General features: G+C 29.7%; 1 protein-coding gene and 4 non-coding genes across 5 annotated transcripts; 4 read left to right on the top strand and 1 right to left on the bottom strand.

The window, feature by feature from the left end:
* The first annotated feature begins 1,499 nt into the window (after positions 1 to 1,499).
* LOC145587150 (small nucleolar RNA Z221/R21b) lies at positions 1,500 to 1,584 on the top strand. Its single transcript, XR_014101177.1, has one exon. It is a non-coding gene; the product is annotated as a small nucleolar RNA Z221/R21b (small nucleolar RNA).
* Positions 1,585 to 1,875: 291 nt separating this feature from the next.
* On the top strand, positions 1,876 to 1,959 carry LOC145587171 (small nucleolar RNA U31b). The gene has a single exon (XR_014101196.1). It is a non-coding gene; the product is annotated as a small nucleolar RNA U31b (small nucleolar RNA).
* A 521-nt stretch (positions 1,960 to 2,480) lies between these two features.
* LOC145587149 (small nucleolar RNA Z221/R21b) lies at positions 2,481 to 2,566 on the top strand. The gene has a single exon (XR_014101176.1). It is a non-coding gene; the product is annotated as a small nucleolar RNA Z221/R21b (small nucleolar RNA).
* A 132-nt stretch (positions 2,567 to 2,698) lies between these two features.
* LOC145587169 (small nucleolar RNA U31b) lies at positions 2,699 to 2,780 on the top strand. The gene has a single exon (XR_014101195.1). It is a non-coding gene; the product is annotated as a small nucleolar RNA U31b (small nucleolar RNA).
* A 1,700-nt stretch (positions 2,781 to 4,480) lies between these two features.
* On the bottom strand, positions 4,481 to 9,618 carry LOC145584206 (glycolipid transfer protein 3-like). The gene is made up of 5 exons (XM_081641105.1): positions 9,411 to 9,618; positions 7,993 to 8,048; positions 5,716 to 5,846; positions 4,844 to 4,979; positions 4,481 to 4,645 (listed from the first exon to the last, which is right to left on the bottom strand). Exons 1-5 carry the CDS (start codon positions 9,616 to 9,618, stop codon positions 4,481 to 4,483), a joined length of 696 nt encoding a protein of 231 aa, XP_081497231.1.
* Between the last annotated feature and the right edge of the window lie 8,374 nt (positions 9,619 to 17,992).

Raw genomic sequence — 17,992 nt, 5'->3', positions numbered from 1 at the left:
GATCCCAATCACTGCATGTAGTCGTCCAACCACACAGATCTAAGGCGTTTCTGCCCCCTAGGAGACCCTTCCTTGGCGGAAGCTTTCTTAGGCGTCTCCTCCTTCTCCAAGGTAGTATTTTTAGGGGACTCCTTAACCCTGACCTCCCCTTCAACAATTTCCGTAGTTGAAACAGACAGATCTAGCACAAGCGCCGCCTCAACAGGCACCACCTTGGCTGGATATGCAACAACAACTTTATCCTCTTCATCGCTAGAAGATAAGTACACCGTAGCCTCAATTTTACCACCAGAGTACCTCGAAAACGAAGTAGAGCACCTTCAAACAGGTTTCATCACTCCAGATCCACGTTTAGCAATGTACATAGTGGACTGATTGTCCTTCTTAGATGGTTTAAGAGACTCTTTTTTGTTTTTTTTTTGGACTCATTTTTCCAGAAAATTGCAAGGAATTGAAATTAAAGTATCAAAGACAAAATGGAAGAGAGAGAACAAAGAACGAAGAGGAGAGAGAAAGCAAAATGAAGGAGGAGATCTAGGGTTTATGAAGAGCGCCTGGAGAATTCTCCAGAAGAAATGAATTCTGGGTAGCATCTTCAAGGAGAATTGAATGAAGAACATTGAATTTGGTAGTTGGGGAGATGAATGGAGTTTGATGATTTAAGAAGGATTGGGGTTAATTTTTGGTGGGAATGGTTAGAGTAGAAGGTAAGTGATGTAGTTTTAAAAAAATAAACAAACTTTAAAAAAAAATAAAAAATAATAAGGGTAAATAACCCTAAAAACTTACTACATCCTTCCTTGAAAGAACGACCCATTTGGCCTAATTTTATTCCTAAAAAGAATGACCCATTTGCATTAAAATCCCCACCAATTTGCAATAATATTTGTGCAAAATTAGCTTTCCCATATAAAATTTTGTTTCTCTACGTACTTTTTATTACTTTCTCTCTCTAATTTTTTACAAACCCCATGTAAATTTATCTTTCCAATATACTTTTACTTCTTTTTATTTAACTTTTTTAATACCCGCGAAATCAACCCAAATGGGTCGTTCTTTCAAGAACGGAGGGAGTACTAAAAAAGGAAAGAAAATATTTTGTTGCAAGTAATGTCTAACGACTATTTATAGTAATTGTTGCGAGTAATTCGTAACGGAGAGAGTATATAGAATATGGAATAACGGAGGGAGTACTTGTCAATGTCATCGCATAATTGCATCTCCTTACAAAAAAAAAAAGAAAAAAAAAAAGGTAGTGTCCATATTACTGGGCTGTACAACAATCTTCGGTTAAAAAAGAAAAATAGGCCCAAAATAGAGGGTCTAAAACCTTGGAAATCGAACGGCAGAAAAAATTAGGGTTTAAAGATGAAAAGATCATCCCCATTTATAATCCAATCACCCTTCTCTCTCTTCCTCACAAATCACTTTCTCTCTCTTCCTCCTTCATTTCTACGAGTATATTTCATTTTTGATGAAATTTGATTGAATAAATTCTGGAGCTATGATGAGAATTAAGATTGTCATGCACCACTCTGATTATCCGTGCTGATAACTTTCTATTACCCATTTTTTTCTGAGCTCTTTTTCTTTCATCTTCTTCAATTTTTTTTTATTTTTTTTTTTAAATTATTGGATTTATTTTGAAATTAATATTATTATTAATATTGATGGGAGTTCAAATGATGCGATCCTAAGGATCGAACCATGATGCGGACCGTATTAAGCATTCAGCTTTTGTGGATAAATTTTTGGTCTCTGATGGCTTCCTTTTTCCTTTTTTTAAAATCCATTTTCTTTTTAATTACTGAGTCTTAATTTTAATTTAAGATTAGTATTTAATAATTAAGGAGTTTTAATTAGTTGAAAATTAATGAAAATGATGATATTTGTATGTCGCCCCAGTCTTACAGGCATCTTATAGATGCTATTTGTGGTGATTGACCTTTTATCTGATTATTTTACTTTTTAATCCTCTTTTGTTTTTTCTCAAATACTTCCTCTGTTTTCTTTAAGAATCATTTGTAAAAATTATAATAAAAAATTTATCCGTTTACATTACATAAACCCGACCTCAAACCACGTTAATAATCTTTTTTTTTTTTTTTTTTTTTTTGTGAATTTCTGGTTGATAATGTGTGATTTGAGATGGTGTAAAATAAGAAGTGTTCTATATTCAATTCGGCCCAGTTAAGAATTTTATGAACTTGGATTATTTGGCCCAGTTGTTGAATTATCGGCCCAGTGTTGAACTTGGACTATTCATTTCGGCCCATTTGAGAGAGTGGTTGCCGGAATAAGATGAATGAAAAAAATGGCGAAATAACATGTATGTATTTAAAAAAAAAAAAAAAAAAACATATGTGTGCATGCCTGCATGGTACTCCAGGAGCAAGCTATAAATTGCCATTAAATGGAAGCTCTAATATCTTGGAAAATTACAATGTAATTAAAAAGATTAACATCTTCATGAGTTTCTCGAGCTGTGATGAGAATTAAGATTGTCATGCACCACTCTGATTACCCGTGCTGATAACTCTCTATTACCCATTTTATCTCTGAGCTCTTTTTCACAAATTTCTATCATTTTTAAATCTATTTTTCTTAAATTTAAAATTAATAGTGTAGTTTAATCAACAAATAAAGAGTATTGTTTAAATGAACATTAATGATAATCAGTATTACTATTCAAATGAATGAAATGATGATATTTGAATGTCGCCCCAGTCTTACATGCATCTAATGATGCAAATGTGGTGATTGACCATTTTATCTGATTCTCTTATTTCTCAATTCTCCAATTATTTCTCTTATTTCAAAAATTAACTTTTTTTAGGGCCTGTTGAATTCGGCTGTTTACATAAACTGAACTGAAATGAATATTTTATAAGTGAAGGAAATAAGAAGTTGAACTGAAAATAAACGTATGAGAACAGGCCTTTACTATTTTGTTGTTGATACGAGAGAGAAATGTTTTACCAATAACTATTTGATAATTGTAAAATTGGATAAGCAAAATACCTTATCCGACGTTATTTTTATGAATTCTGCAAGGACAAGTTTGATGTCGAATTTATTTTCAAGATTCAACAATGTCGGACTCTATTTTTAGTAATTGTGGTCTTATCAGCCCTAATTTAATTTATGTGGGTAAGTTTGTTGAATTGTTGCCCAATAACTTCATTTATTATTTACAATGGTCTTGGGCCTAACTTGACCCAACTCTATCTGGATAGAGAGATTTGACAAAATAAAACATTAGTTTTTCAAGTGATCAATCCAAAAATACAGTTGTTTGACCCAAGCATTCACAATAACTTGGGACCCGAAAGTTTGAAACTCATTAGAACTAATTTGGCCGTCTCTAAAAGTTTGTCTCGAAAAGTGACAAGATAGACAACCACAATATATTTATATACAACAATCTAGAAACAACATACAAAGGTCACATAGATTTTATACTCGTAGTTTCATAAGACATACATCTCATCAAACAAAAACAAAAATCCCACACATTGTAGGATTCAAAAACCCCATTAACATGTGGTATATATATCATATATGAGATAAACATTAACAATGACAACTTTAAAACCAAAAAAAAGAACTTGAATTTTCCCTAACATGGAGTACGATCTACACAAATAAAATGTAGAATCGTACCGACCTACATAACCTCTCAAAACACACACTATTTCTAACAACTAACGAATTGAAAGATACATCTCAGGATATTAGGATGTAGAAAAGATCTCTAAACAACTTTGGTAAATATGTACATGAGTACGTAAATTCTACTACTTTAATTTGCTTGTCGAATCGATCGATAAATTTCCTTAGGTAGACTTTAGCCTGTCTAGTCCATATAAGTCCTGGATGAAGCATGCATAAAATTAGAAAGATGTTAAGAATATGATCAATCAATTGTACTATGTTTAATTTATCCTCATGAACTTAAATGTCATATCAGTACTCCCTCTGTCCCTAAATTACATTCCTGTTTGGAAATTTACACGGGAATTAAGGAAGAAAGAATAAGACAAATATCAATAATTAGATAATGCAATGGGAAGTACAAAACATTAAATAATGTTTTTGAGTAAAACAAAGATAGATTAGTAATTACTCATGACATGTCATCAATCCTTTGCAAAAAAAAAAAGGACCAATACCTCCTCCTAATTGAAAATTTTTAACCAATCATATTTATTGTAATTTGGTACAAGGATTTTGAAAAATTAAAGGCTGAAAAAGTACATTTACATTAATTATACATTAGAAACAGAAAAAGAGAGTGTATTTGGGATATTTAGAAAAAAAAAAAAACTTAGTAAAAAAGAAAGGTGGAATGTAATTTTGAAATACCCAAAATAGAAAGAGGAATGTAATTTAGGGATGGAGGGAGTAGTTCAAATTACACTGTACATTTGAACAATAAATTTGAAACGAAAGATTATTTTACGTATATAGAGGTGTAGAATTAATTAGAGTGAGAACTTACAAGAGTGGAATGGAGTTGTTGTAGGAGAGGAACGAGTAATGAAACTAAAGCTTGGATTTCATCTCTAAGAGTGTCAAAGTTTTCACCTTTGGCCATAAGTAGGCTTATAAATGTATTTGTATCAGGTAGAAGTTTCAAAGCTACCTGTATCACCCACCATATCATATGTATTTGTGAGACATAAAAGAATTTCTTTGTTGCAACTAAAAAGTAACGCAAATAGTAGTTTTTATTTGGTAAGCTACGTATGAGTAACAAAAAAAGATTTGCTAAATGGTAACAAAATAAAGAGATCGTTGATGAGACCTTAGATAATTATTAGTAAGTTAAAGAAGGAATTACTTTATAAGCAGTTGCTGAAATCCATCCATGCCAAGGTTTCAAGGTCATCTCATAAGAATTTCCAACAATATGTTCCATATTTTCCCTTGGTTCGATTGCAATATGTTGAAGTAGTGAGCCCATGAAGTCCAAGGACCTAATTAAATTAATCATATCATTACAATATTAATTAGTTTCTTTAATTTGTATGTAGTATATAAAAATAAATTAGCTATCTCTATAAGTTCAAGCAAAAATAAGTAATATAAAAACCATGTAATTGTGTGTGAATAGAAAGGATTAATAGGGCAAATTATATTATAATGCAAATAATTGTAATTTGATATAAATATGTAAGATAAAATTGCTTAAATCTATATATTTTGTTTGATTATATGAATTGATCAAACAACTTGTACTAATTAAATTACGGAGTATTTATTAATTAAATGATTTGTACTGTGTGATGTTTTAAGTAATGAAGGAATTCTACTGTTTGATCGTCATCCATCAAAACAATAGGAATCTTCAAGAATACTTTAATTACACAATAATTAATTAAATAAGCTATGTATGGGATGAATGGGTCATACAATTAGTTTGCATTAGTGCATTTAAACACACATGTTTAACTTATGTAACGCTCATATATATTAGCAAACTATTATGACAACATATTGTTTTTTATAAGACTGTGATTACAAAGGGCAAAAATAATGATGTAATCAAGGCTTCAGCTTTAAGTGATTGAAAATGTACGCAGAATATTCTTTTCCTAAGTTTATGTCTTTAAGATATATTTTTTGTAATTGGTCGAATATCTTACAATACGATATAGTGTAATATTATGTCTTATATGATGATGTATGGGATATTGAGTAGTAATAAAATACCTGGTGAGCCAAAGCAAAGCTTTGCTACAACTATTACTCTTTTTGGCATTTCGTTCAACTGCTTCTTTGTTTAATATCTCTATCAAATTCGAATATGTTGCCTGGTCAGAATCACAAAGCATCTCCAATCTCTGTTGTCATTGATCATCATGAATGACATATATAAGATGATTTAAATATATTAACTACGAATCAATAATCACTACTTACGTAGTATATACGAGAGAAAGTCTAACATATAAGTATATAACATGTTTAATCGTCATAGAAATAAAATGCTTGTAATTGTTAGACATGTATGTAGTTTGAAAAGAACATTAAACTTATTCAATTTTTTCCCTTCAAAAATTATTATCATATTATAACACCTAAATTGATAAAAAAAAAAAAAGGTCAAAATCCTTAGTACTAATTTTACCACCCATTTTGCGCAATCTAATCGTTTAAAATTTGGACTCCTCCTCCTAAAAGGTCTACCTTGCTAACACATGTCGAGTTGATTCGTAACTAGCTAGGGTTCTAGCCCAGGTAACTTTTAATTTTCTTTACCAATCTAAACATGCATTAAAGTCTAAATCTAATTCCCAAGAATTATGAGAGGAAATAGCTTCTTTTCATCATGTTAGAAATGTTACTTAAACTCGATCTATAAATAATTAATGACAATTATATATCTCTTGTTCACATGGTCATACAGTATTAGTCAACAAATTACTGTAGATGAGTAATTAATAATTTTGATTAATATTAATCGCATGCCTTAACCCTCAAAAATAAGCTGGATGTAGATTAATCTAACTCATTGAAATCTTCTCCAAAAAAATGTCATGTATGATTTTAAGTTTAAATAAAAGAAATAATGAATCTATGGCTAGTTTTACAATCTTATTAGGTTAACTTTGATCCATACTCAAATGATCAAATTTTAGAAATGATGAAAGATATGATATTTTCTTAAAGTCATTTTCACCAACTAACTATATTATCTTGTAATTCTATGACCAAAAAAGTTTAGTGGATTCCAAAGAATTATTAAACATGTTATAATGATACTTTGTCTTCTTGATCTTATCGTTTATGTTGTACTACTATATGAATTATAGCCTGTTATTAGCTCTACTTTAAGAAAAATATTAAAAAGGTAAATGAACAGATTAATTAGAACTAATTGAACACAGATAAGAAGACAAACTTATCACATCATTACCAATATTTTTAAAAATTATTTTATCTATATTATTTTCCTTAAAATAATGTGTAATAAGGGTTTATGCATGATATATACAAGTAGATAAAAACGTAAAAATTACTATGTTATTTAATTTTTAATTTTTTTTGAATTAAAAATTACTAGTATATTATTTCATATAACAAAGTACGTATCTATTTTATGCATAATAGGTATCGAATGACTAAATTACTGTAGATTTTATGTAAAAAAATGAATAGTGATACTTGTTTTGTAGCATATGAGTATTGGTTCTAGTAATATTGATATGTTATAGGCCTTATAGCTATATAACACAGTTAGTATATGATTTAAGCTTGTGTCTAGGCGACACGTATTAAGTCATTCACATGTTGACATGTGTAAACTGGTTTCCTAGTATCTTGGGCATTTATCACATCATCCGATCCATTCCATGCACATGAGGATATATGCTCCAACTGCGGGAGCATGTCTTTGTTACGGTGTGGCTTATAGTATCTTATCACTTTGAGGATTCTCATGACTCCAAATTAGGCGAGCTTAGCGATTCTTACATTGTGATCTCTAATTTTAAGTTTAAAATTATTTTACATGGGTAAGTTGGTAAACTTTTATGTACGATCTATTTTGTAACCTATCATATAAGTTGTAATGATGAGAATGAATTACAACAATCGATCTCATCTTCAAACTCAGCTTTATTTTATTTTATTTTATTTTATTTTTTTAATGTCCCTTATATTACCCCTACATCCCAACAATATCGATCAAATGGTAATGCATAAATAAAAGGTACAAGAATTTGTGAAGAATTTAAGATTTGGGGATGAACTAGGATTACTATGAATCTATAATAAAGAAATTTTACTTACAGATTTATATACAAATTTGTATAAATTCCGCTTGTCAAAATTGTTTTAAGGAATTCCTTGTTTTAATTCTATTGTTCTTGGGTCTTATCTTGATTCTATGAACTTTAAAAGAACAGTCTTTGCACAAGATATAAAACTTTATTAAATTAAACCAAGAAAATTATTTTAGCTAATAATGGAGTAGTAATTAATTACCTGAATGTTCTTAGAAATGTCTTGTTTCAGCACAACCATCGTCGGCCCAATCTTATCTGCATAGAAATTGATTATACACACAATATTAACTCCACATATATTGTGATAATAAAAATATCAGACTACGGTTGATTTTCTTTTTTAATTTTCACAATGATAAATGACGGAAAATGATAATCAAATTTAAATAAAACGTAGATAGATTGGAACTATGTACTATATACATGTAATACAAGTCCTTCCATATGATTATAGATATTTATTTATCACAGAAAAATTGTAAAAATTTACACAAAATGGAAGCGATACGTACAATATATATGCATGAAAAACCAATGTGATATAATATTTTCTAGGTAAAATACCCACAAATGTTATACAACATGATAAACTATATTCCATACTAATATATGATACGTTCAAAACTACACATAATTACATAAATATACGACATTTAGCTTAAGAAAGACTTGAATGAAACAATTTTCCCTATGTTACAAACTATTTTAGTATTAAAAAGAAAGATTATCCTTCATTAATGTCCTATTTTTCAATTAATTATTTCTTTCTCAACATGGTCCGCTTGTATAGTTTGTTGTAAGTATTTATATGTACAATCCTTTGATAACACTAACAAATTAGGTTGTTGAAAAGTTTAAGGAAAATAAAAATGTTTGTTCTACTAATATAAACAGCATAAATTATTAGACTACAGGAATTGTTACCCGTAATTTTTTTTATATATATATATAAAAAAAAAATCCTATTTTGATAGCTTTAGTTGATTTAATGTCACAGTAATTAAATGTAAGATAATAATTTGAAAAAAATTCCCACCTAATAAATAAGAATAAATCACTCTAAAACATGAAAAATGTCATCCAATCTAACCATAAATTATTGCGACATCATCCCCCAACAAAACTTTGTCAATTCAACTTTTTTAATAATATTAATTAAAACAAAATTATTTTCCAACAAAAAATCATTGACATTCTACAAATATTTAGTCAATCATATATCAATGCTTAAAAGAACTTATTGATGGACACTATAATGGAAATTTCAGATCTATCCAAATAAAGAAAAAATCTTAAGAATATCTGGATCGATACCAAATAGGAAACAATTAGTCAATAATTAAGTATTAATGTAAAACGACAACTACTACTTGCATGATTCATGTAATAATGATCAACAAAATGTTCAATAACAAATCACGAAAAGATTACGTTCAATAATACGTTTTCTAAATTTTGTTTAAAAAAGTATCACACAAACAACTACTAGTACATCATCAACCCGACTTGAACTTGGATTAGTCGAGAGTCTAGTAGGTTCTGGTTAGTGCGTGGATATAGAGTGATTTTATCTAAAGACTGAAAGCGATATAAAAGATAAAAAACGAGAGAAATTACCTAGAACTTGAACGATTAAGGTACAAAGAGATAGAAACGAGCTCGTGGGTATGTAGGAAATAACACGACGTTGTTGTTGTTCTTCGGAAACAGCAGCATGATCAACAGATGAAGAGTTCGAACAATCGATATTATTATCATTGTTGATAATTTTTGTGAGCAAAGAAAGCTCTTGAATAAAAGACTTAATCTCAGTTTCTTTTGCCATAATTTCTCTCTTTCTTTTCATATCTTTTGAAGTGATAATCTTTCTCATTCTTATGAAAAGTCTTCTCTTTTTGTGTCTATATTTATAGTCTTCAATAGTAACCCTAATCATCACATAATAAAAGTATATTATAATTAAGTTACAGAAGATACTACATCTAATTATATTTTATCTTGAAGTGCAATGCATCTATATGAATTAATATATTTTGAACTATATGTAAACAATTTGCGACTTCAAATCACTACTTGACTTTTATTTGTTTTTTCTTGGGGGGCATTGCATAAAGCTAAGCAAGATTTTTATTTGTAGAGATTCTATTTACAACTGTCCCTAGTTGCTCATATCAATGAGCTATATAATTTATGGAGTATTTATTTTTACTACCATAGTGATGATACATACAACGACTTAATTTACATCGTTTTAAATTATTGTAGGTCTTTATCAAATTTTAGGCCTTTTTGTCAAAAAATATCTAGTATAGCCCAGATTTGTAAGAAACTACCTGATAGAAAAAATGTTGTAGAAAACTACCTAATAAAAGGTAAAATGTTGTAAGAAACTACCTAATAAAATGTTAAATTGTTGTAAAATACTACCTCCGCCGGAAATCCACCATTGACCCACCTCAAAATACCCCCAAACCACCGCTTTCACCCCAAAACAAACACAACCTACTTGGAACTGTCTTCTCCAAGGCCAAACCACCCTCCAATCCCAAAACCAACACCTCGCTCTAACCCCAAAAATCAACATCCCTGATCACAAAATTAAACTACCCTCACCTACTCGGAATATCTTCTAACCACCCTCAAAAACCTTACCACCTTGAAAAGCAACCTTTGTGGTGGTTTCGGGAGTGTTTTGAGCTAAGTCAACGCCTTAAAATTAGATTAACGGTGGAAATTCGGCCAAAGGTAGTACATTATGTACAACAATTTACCTTTTATAAAGTAGTTTCTTACAACATTTTTTTTATTAGGTAGTTTCTCACAAATTTTAGGTTGTATTAGGTTGTTTATGACAAAAAAAAAACCCAAATTTTATTATTAGATAATATAGTAGTCTCACTTTAATGCTCTTAGTCATACATGCAATTCCATCGTTCGATCTTGCAAGTATTGCATGAAGTTAGAAATATAATTTAGTGGGTTCAGATCATTATGTCAATTTTCTAGATAAACAATATTTTTAATTTTAATTTAACCATAATTGTACATTGAAATAAGTGCATTCATTGTCACGATATCATAACGTTTATTAACACCTTAGGTATGGCATCGAGGGTTAACATTTTCCCACTATGTTTTATCATTATACTTAACCAAAACTCATTATTATTACCGTCATTTATCATTAACATGTACCGTTAATCAGTATTATTCCTGTTTTTCTTCTCTTTTAGGGGTTAATTTGGAGGGTATCTTTGATTGATTTTAATCTTTAAACATAGCTCTTTCCAGGAAAACGAAATTCTATAATAATGGTAATAGATCGTTGATAGGGACCTTAGTTTTGACCTAACATAAAAAGAGACTTATGATTTAATAATTTTATTCAATCAATTTGTTTAGTGTTTCTTGCATGACTGCCTCCTTAGGGACTTTAATTATAATCAAACAAAGCAATGTGTACTGTCCTTTTCCGTTTAATTTCATTTTAAATTCTCAAAATTTCGAGCTTTAGACAAAAAAAAAAAAAAAAAAAAAAAAGTATAAAGTAATATAGATTAAAATAAAAGTAAAATAAAAATAAGATTGATACAAAATTAAACTACAATTGTTAGATTTGAATCAAAATGAATGATTAATAATAAGTTAAACTCTCACTAGTACTTTTTACTACCTCCGTTAAATATTAATTGCAACTTTGAAATATTTTATATCTTATAAATTATACTTCAAATTTTTAACAGAGGTAGTATTATGTTTCACATCTCAACTGATTAAAATGTAAAATACAAACCTCAATAACACTATAAAATTAAAAGACAAACCATTGCCAAAAAAAATGACTGTAACATCACCAACTATGCAGAGCACACAACATCACAAACAATTGTGGATACAACAACATAAACTTCGATCAAGGATAGGGATGGCAATTCAGTCCGGATCCGACCCTACTCCGTCCCGATTCGAGGTAAAAAAAAATCCGCTCCGACTCCGAGAAAAAATTAATCCAAGTTCGACTCCGTTAAAATAATCCGACTCCGAGTCGAAGGAGGGTCGGAGTCGGATCCTACAAAAAATCCGACTCCAACAAATGTCCAACTATGACGGATTATCCGACTCCAACTTCGATAGATCGTGGATTTTGGTGTGGGTCATGTTGGCATTGGGTGTGGGTTGTAAATGCTCAAATAGCCCAATTTCTCAAACTATATTGAATAACAAAAAAAAAACTCGGAGGCGGGTTGGATCGGAGTCGGAGGTCGGATATTGAAGTAGGAGTCGGAGTCTCGGAGTCGGATGTCGGAGTCGGATTTAGCCTCCGACTTCCTGTAGGGTCGGAGTCGGATTTAGCATAATCCGTTCCGAGTCCGACCCGTTGCCATTCCTAATCAAGGGTATACAACAATAATTTGTGATGATGTGTACACCTTATTATAATATTGGTGTTTGTTATCCGGCCAACTCAACTAAAATTTTAACCCTACAAAATTAAAATACCAAAGCTAAATAGGGGTATGTAAATCTTGTAGCTCATATGCTATATATGATGCTTCAGTTTGGGTAAGTAAAAGACTTGACCTAAGTCAATAGGCCTTCATTTTGCACGATTTTTACTCGTTGAGGGAAGCGTAGGTATCTAGCCTTACTAGCTAGCTCCATTTGTTACTAGCTTAGGTTCATCCCCACTTCCTATATATAGGAAAGATCTGAAAGACATATTCAATTGATTTTGTACTGTGTAAATAAATGATTTTTTAATTTTAACAACAATTATAGGAAGTACATGATACTTTATGTAAATAGTATGGGAGGTATCTAGCTAGCCTCATTTGGAGGGGTTGAACCGATTGATATTCAACCTATTTGAATATTTACAACTCTTAATAATGTCCACTAGTTAAACAAAATTAAAAGATAATGTATGTGTGAGATTGTGTAATTAGTTAGATTTTTAATTACTCCTTCCATCTCTTAATTACAAGCCTCTATTTCTTTTTTGGTGTTCCAAAATATTATGTCTATTTCTAAAAATATATACTTCGTATCACATAATTATTATTTACTTTTTATCTTTACTACACATATGATAGTTAGACATGTCAATTTTTAACCCGACCGGGATTTCAAACCTTTTTTTTTAGTGAGAGAGAACCCAAATCCGACCCAAATGACCCGAAATAGATTCGATTTGACTCACTTATTATAATTTGTGATAACCCAAGCAATTCAAACCACTCGAACCAAACGACCCGAATAACCCGTAATTTGTCTCAAATCCAACCCGCTGACCTGAATTGACATGTCTTATTAATACTCCATTCTCCACTTTGAAAAATGACAAGGATCTACTATATATTTCATTTGTTTCTAAAATTTCAGTATGTTTAGACTTTAGACAATAATTACCTCACAAAAATTAAAGATCAAAATATAATAAAATTTTAGAAATGGAAGGAGTATGAAAATGAAGGACAAGGATCGAGCATTTTGTTCATGTGGCAGATATCGGCTTATGAGCCGAAGTTGACTTCCATTATTTGGGCGATAAATTCATCCTCTTATCAGCAAATGAAAGCACATTCATTCAATCATTCATTGCTACAAACAAAATATAATTAAGAAAATGCTTTTATTTAACTTTTTTAACTTATTAAATTCGCTTTTTATAACGAATACAATACTACATTAAAAAATTTGCTAAAAGCAAATACGTAGTAAGAAAATATAAAAACATAAGGAGTATTTTAAACATTAAAAAAACTCCAATCAATAAGTTATTTCACACAATTTCGAACAAAACAAGGATTGTTTTTTCAAATGACAATTTCACAAGAAAATTTTAGATGATTCCTCTTCTATTTGTTGTTCCTATTTACGTTTAATTTATTGATACAAATTGTTAACCGTAAATATTTTTTTTTTATTTATTATTTTAGTAATCTATACTCCGTACTGATCTATTAAAAGATCGAGGTTCCTAAGAACTAATCTATACGCCACGCAAACCCTCTCATTACTCCACGCCACGACACTCAACTCCTCATTAATTATATATGCCACATCATCCACTCAAGTACTCTTCAATAGATGAAAAAGTTCAAACATTTGACCTCTTAGAAGAAAATTTTTGTTTCATCATCTAAGCTGATTAGCAATCTTGTTCTAACCTTGACACAAATTAATATTATACTACAGAAGTATTGAAGACACATACTACATAGTGTACATACAAACAATTAAATGCTCTTAAAATTAGCATTGCACAACTACAAAAGTAGTAATCCGGGACAACGCTTGGACTACTCACTAGTAATTATTTAATTGAAAAAAGAATATTAATCAAGTATTCAACGAGACAGATTAAACAGTACCTTATATAACTATGCATGTTTTTTCTTATATGTAGCGAAAAATTGAATTTAGAAATCCTTTCTGATGTTTAATTAAAAATATGCTTCATCCGCTTCCTTTTAGTTGACACATTTCTTTAGTCACATTTGTCAACGCACAACTTCAACCATACATATCTTTAATTTCCGATAAGCAAAAATAATGAAAATTTGATTTTTTGAAAATATACTACCTTCGATCAAAATTACTCGCAACTTTGGAATATTTTATATCTCACAAATAATACCCTAAAGTTGCGAGTAATTTGGACCGGAGGTAATATGTATCATGACGAATCTAACAAGACCCCACATGACTATATTTTCCATTTGTATAAACCACAAAGCACGGTCAAAGAGGAAGAGGAGTGTGAATAGTGATAAAGTCAAAACGTATCAACTAAAAAAAATACGGAGGTAATATAAGATTCGAGTAATATTAATACTACCTACGTTTTAAATCGGACGTATAAGTTCACATGTTATGTACAAATAATTAAGATAATGGAATCAAGCCTAATTAATTATGCAAATTTTGTTTTTGTTTTTGTATTTGAGCTTGTTCTTTTCCCCTTTATTGTTTGAAATATAGACAACATGATGAAGTTGTTGGAAATTAAGAGGTAAGATTATACGTTGTACTACATAGATAAGATGTACTTGTACTGTTGATACAGTGTTTCTGTAAACTTACTTGCAAAAAGATGGTAGACCAATTATCTGATCAAATCTTTTTTAGATCTAATTACGAATTTAAATAAAGGAGAAGCAACTGAGTTATTTACAATTAGTATAAACAATTATTATTCTTCCATTAACCTTTTGTGTTTAATAATTAATTATATTATCCTATTAATTAAATTGTCTCATAATTAGAGACACATTTAGCCTTAGGACACACACAGTTCTGTCAACCAAAACTGTACTGTTAAAGTCAGTTTTCTTCAATTGAATCTATGGATAAGCACTAATTTCAGTACATTAATAAAACCAATATAGAAAGAGGTTAAATTAGAGCGTGTTAATGTAGTTGGCCATCATGATTATTTTTTAAATTATTTGGTGATCATAATTGATTGGTTATATTATTGGATTGATCTCTATTGGTGTTTTATTGATTTATTGTTAATATTTTGTTGAGCTATGGCTTAATTAGCTAGTTTGGTATTCTAGGAAAGTAGAGGAAACATTTCTTTTTTTGATGTTAAAAGAAATAAAGGAAAATGGTATAGGAAGCTACACAATTTTTTATGGCTTCGCAAAAGGAGTCATAAGTAGATATATTAACTTAAATCGAACATAAATTATTAATTGTGATTTTAGCTTTTAAAATAAAATTATACCAATCAATAATGTGTAATTTTGTAATACAATCCTAAATCAATCAATTATCAATAACATAATACTAAAACAAACACCAAAAAGACACCAGGAATAACACGTCATTTCATGGTGCAAAATTTTTCCTTTTTTCTTTTTAGCCATTATGGGAAAGGTTTTATTATGTATTGGTAGAATCTAATTATTTCCTTTTGTTTCTTTTGTAATCGTTTTAACTATAATATTATTTCCTATAGTTCAAGGTTTAAATTTATCAAATTTATTTCAAATTCAATACGGAGTATTATTTATAAAAGGAAATTTTGTGAAAAACTACCTATTATAGTCTTGAATTTGCGAGAAACTACCTATTAAAAAAATGTTATAATTGACTACCTAATTTTCGAAAAATGTTGTAATTTACTACCTTACGCCTGATTATGAAGGACTTTGACCAAAGTTCTCCGGTGTTGACTTGGTCACGTGACCATCACGTGACACTTAATGACCCTTTTCTTTCACCAAGTGTCACGTGACCAAGTCAACGCCGGAGAATTTTGGTCAAACTCCTTCATAATCCGGCATAAAGGTAGTAAATTACAACATTTTTAAAAAATTAGGTAGTCAATTACAACTTTTTTTTTAATAGGTAGTTTCTCGCAAATTTTGGATTATAATAGGTAGTTTTTCACAAAATTTCCTTTATAAAATTGGTCAACATTATTTTTTGAACAGGTTAACATATACTTCCTTAGTTCCTTTCCTTTTGTAGATAACTTTAAGTACGTTACAATTGAAATCATTTTAATTAATCTTATTTGTAGTTCTTTGAATAATTGTATTCTTTTAATAATAATAATAAAAAAAAAATTAATCTAGAAAAAAAAAAAAAAATTTGACAATACTTTTCTTGTTTTGAATTATTGTCTTTGGAATTTTTTTATTTTATTTTTATTATTGTTACTTAATCTTTTTCGTAACAATTTTAACAATAATACTATCGAGACAAATCATTTATGATCACCTCTAATGGAAACCTAACATACATCTTTATGATTTTTTTTACATTGAATAATTAATTTAGAACAGTACTTCATTTATAAATTCTACAATACAATAATTTCTTTTATTATTGACAATGTCTAAGGGTCTGTTCTCATTGACTGAACTCAGCTGAACTGAACTGAACTGAACTGAGTTGAATTGAACTGAACTGAACTGAAATGGATATTTTATAAGAGAATGAAATTAGGAGCTAAACACTACAAGAAAAATCACTTTTCGTAGCGATTATTTCGTAGCGATTGTTCATTCGCTACAATATGCAAGTATGTTTGTGAAATAATTAAGGATGTCGTATCATTTTTACAATCGCCATGGTTTTCCCATCTAAAATCGATACGAAAAGCATAATAATACATATCCACACTATTTTTACACATTTATATAATTTTGAGAAATCGTATCATTTACAATCGCCACTAAATCCTAAAAATCGATACGAAAAGCCTTTTCAACACTAGATATATAAATATTGTTTGAAAAAGAATATATAAAATATGTCATAGCTTATTGGTGAAACATTTAATATAAGAGTTTGAGGTTGCATGTTCGAATCTTGTAAAGATCATACGCATGTTTTTTTTTTTTGAAGAAAATGAGTTGAACATTTATAGCGATTGTAATCGCTACAATAATCACCACGATTGGATGTAGTTTTTCGTATCGATTATTGAGGCCAACCCCAGCGATATTATATTGAAAACCACTAATAAAGGCTAAGGCAACGGGGGATATTGTATCGAATGACCATTCGTTGGGAAAGCTTTTTGTTGCAATTACAATCGATACTAAAGGTTAAAATAATCGCTACGAAAAGGTTATTTTCTTGTAGTGAAACTGAACTGAACTGAATTTCAACGTATGAGAACAGGCCCTAATTCTTTAATAATTTTACTATTATTGTTATATGTTTGTGACAATTTGTGTTTACTATTATGAGCTATGTAATTAATTAAATTTGATTAAGTTATTTGAATTTCCTTAAATAAATCACCTTTTTTTTTTTTTAAATAAAGAGTAATTGAACTATAATATCTTTGTAATTCTTTAAAAAGTTTAGTAATATCGTTCGTTGCACGGGTACTAAACTAGTTAATTCTAATTCTATCCTAAACTCCTTAAATATAAATACATTGTATATACTCCGTAGTTCGTAATGCATAGTCATGTTACTCATGTGTATATTTATTACCATGAAGGAAGACATTTTTGACATCCAATTGATGAATTGGTCATGCCTTCGAAAGAGATAGACTGAGAACAATACAGATTGTAGTTGGTTTCACCACTGGACTAAAAGTCTCACCACAATCAATGCCAACATGTTGAGTCTTGCCATCACCTACAAGACGAGTTTTATGCCTCTCAAAATCACCATTAGATATAACGAACTTTATGAGTAAAAATCCACATTGAACAAATCAC

Source organism: Chenopodium album, chromosome 16, assembly GCF_948465745.1.
Source record: "Chenopodium album chromosome 16, dcCheAlbu1.1, whole genome shotgun sequence".
Taxonomy (NCBI): Eukaryota; Viridiplantae; Streptophyta; class Magnoliopsida; order Caryophyllales; family Amaranthaceae; genus Chenopodium; species Chenopodium album.
This window is presented reverse-complemented; position numbering and strand designations above follow the sequence as displayed.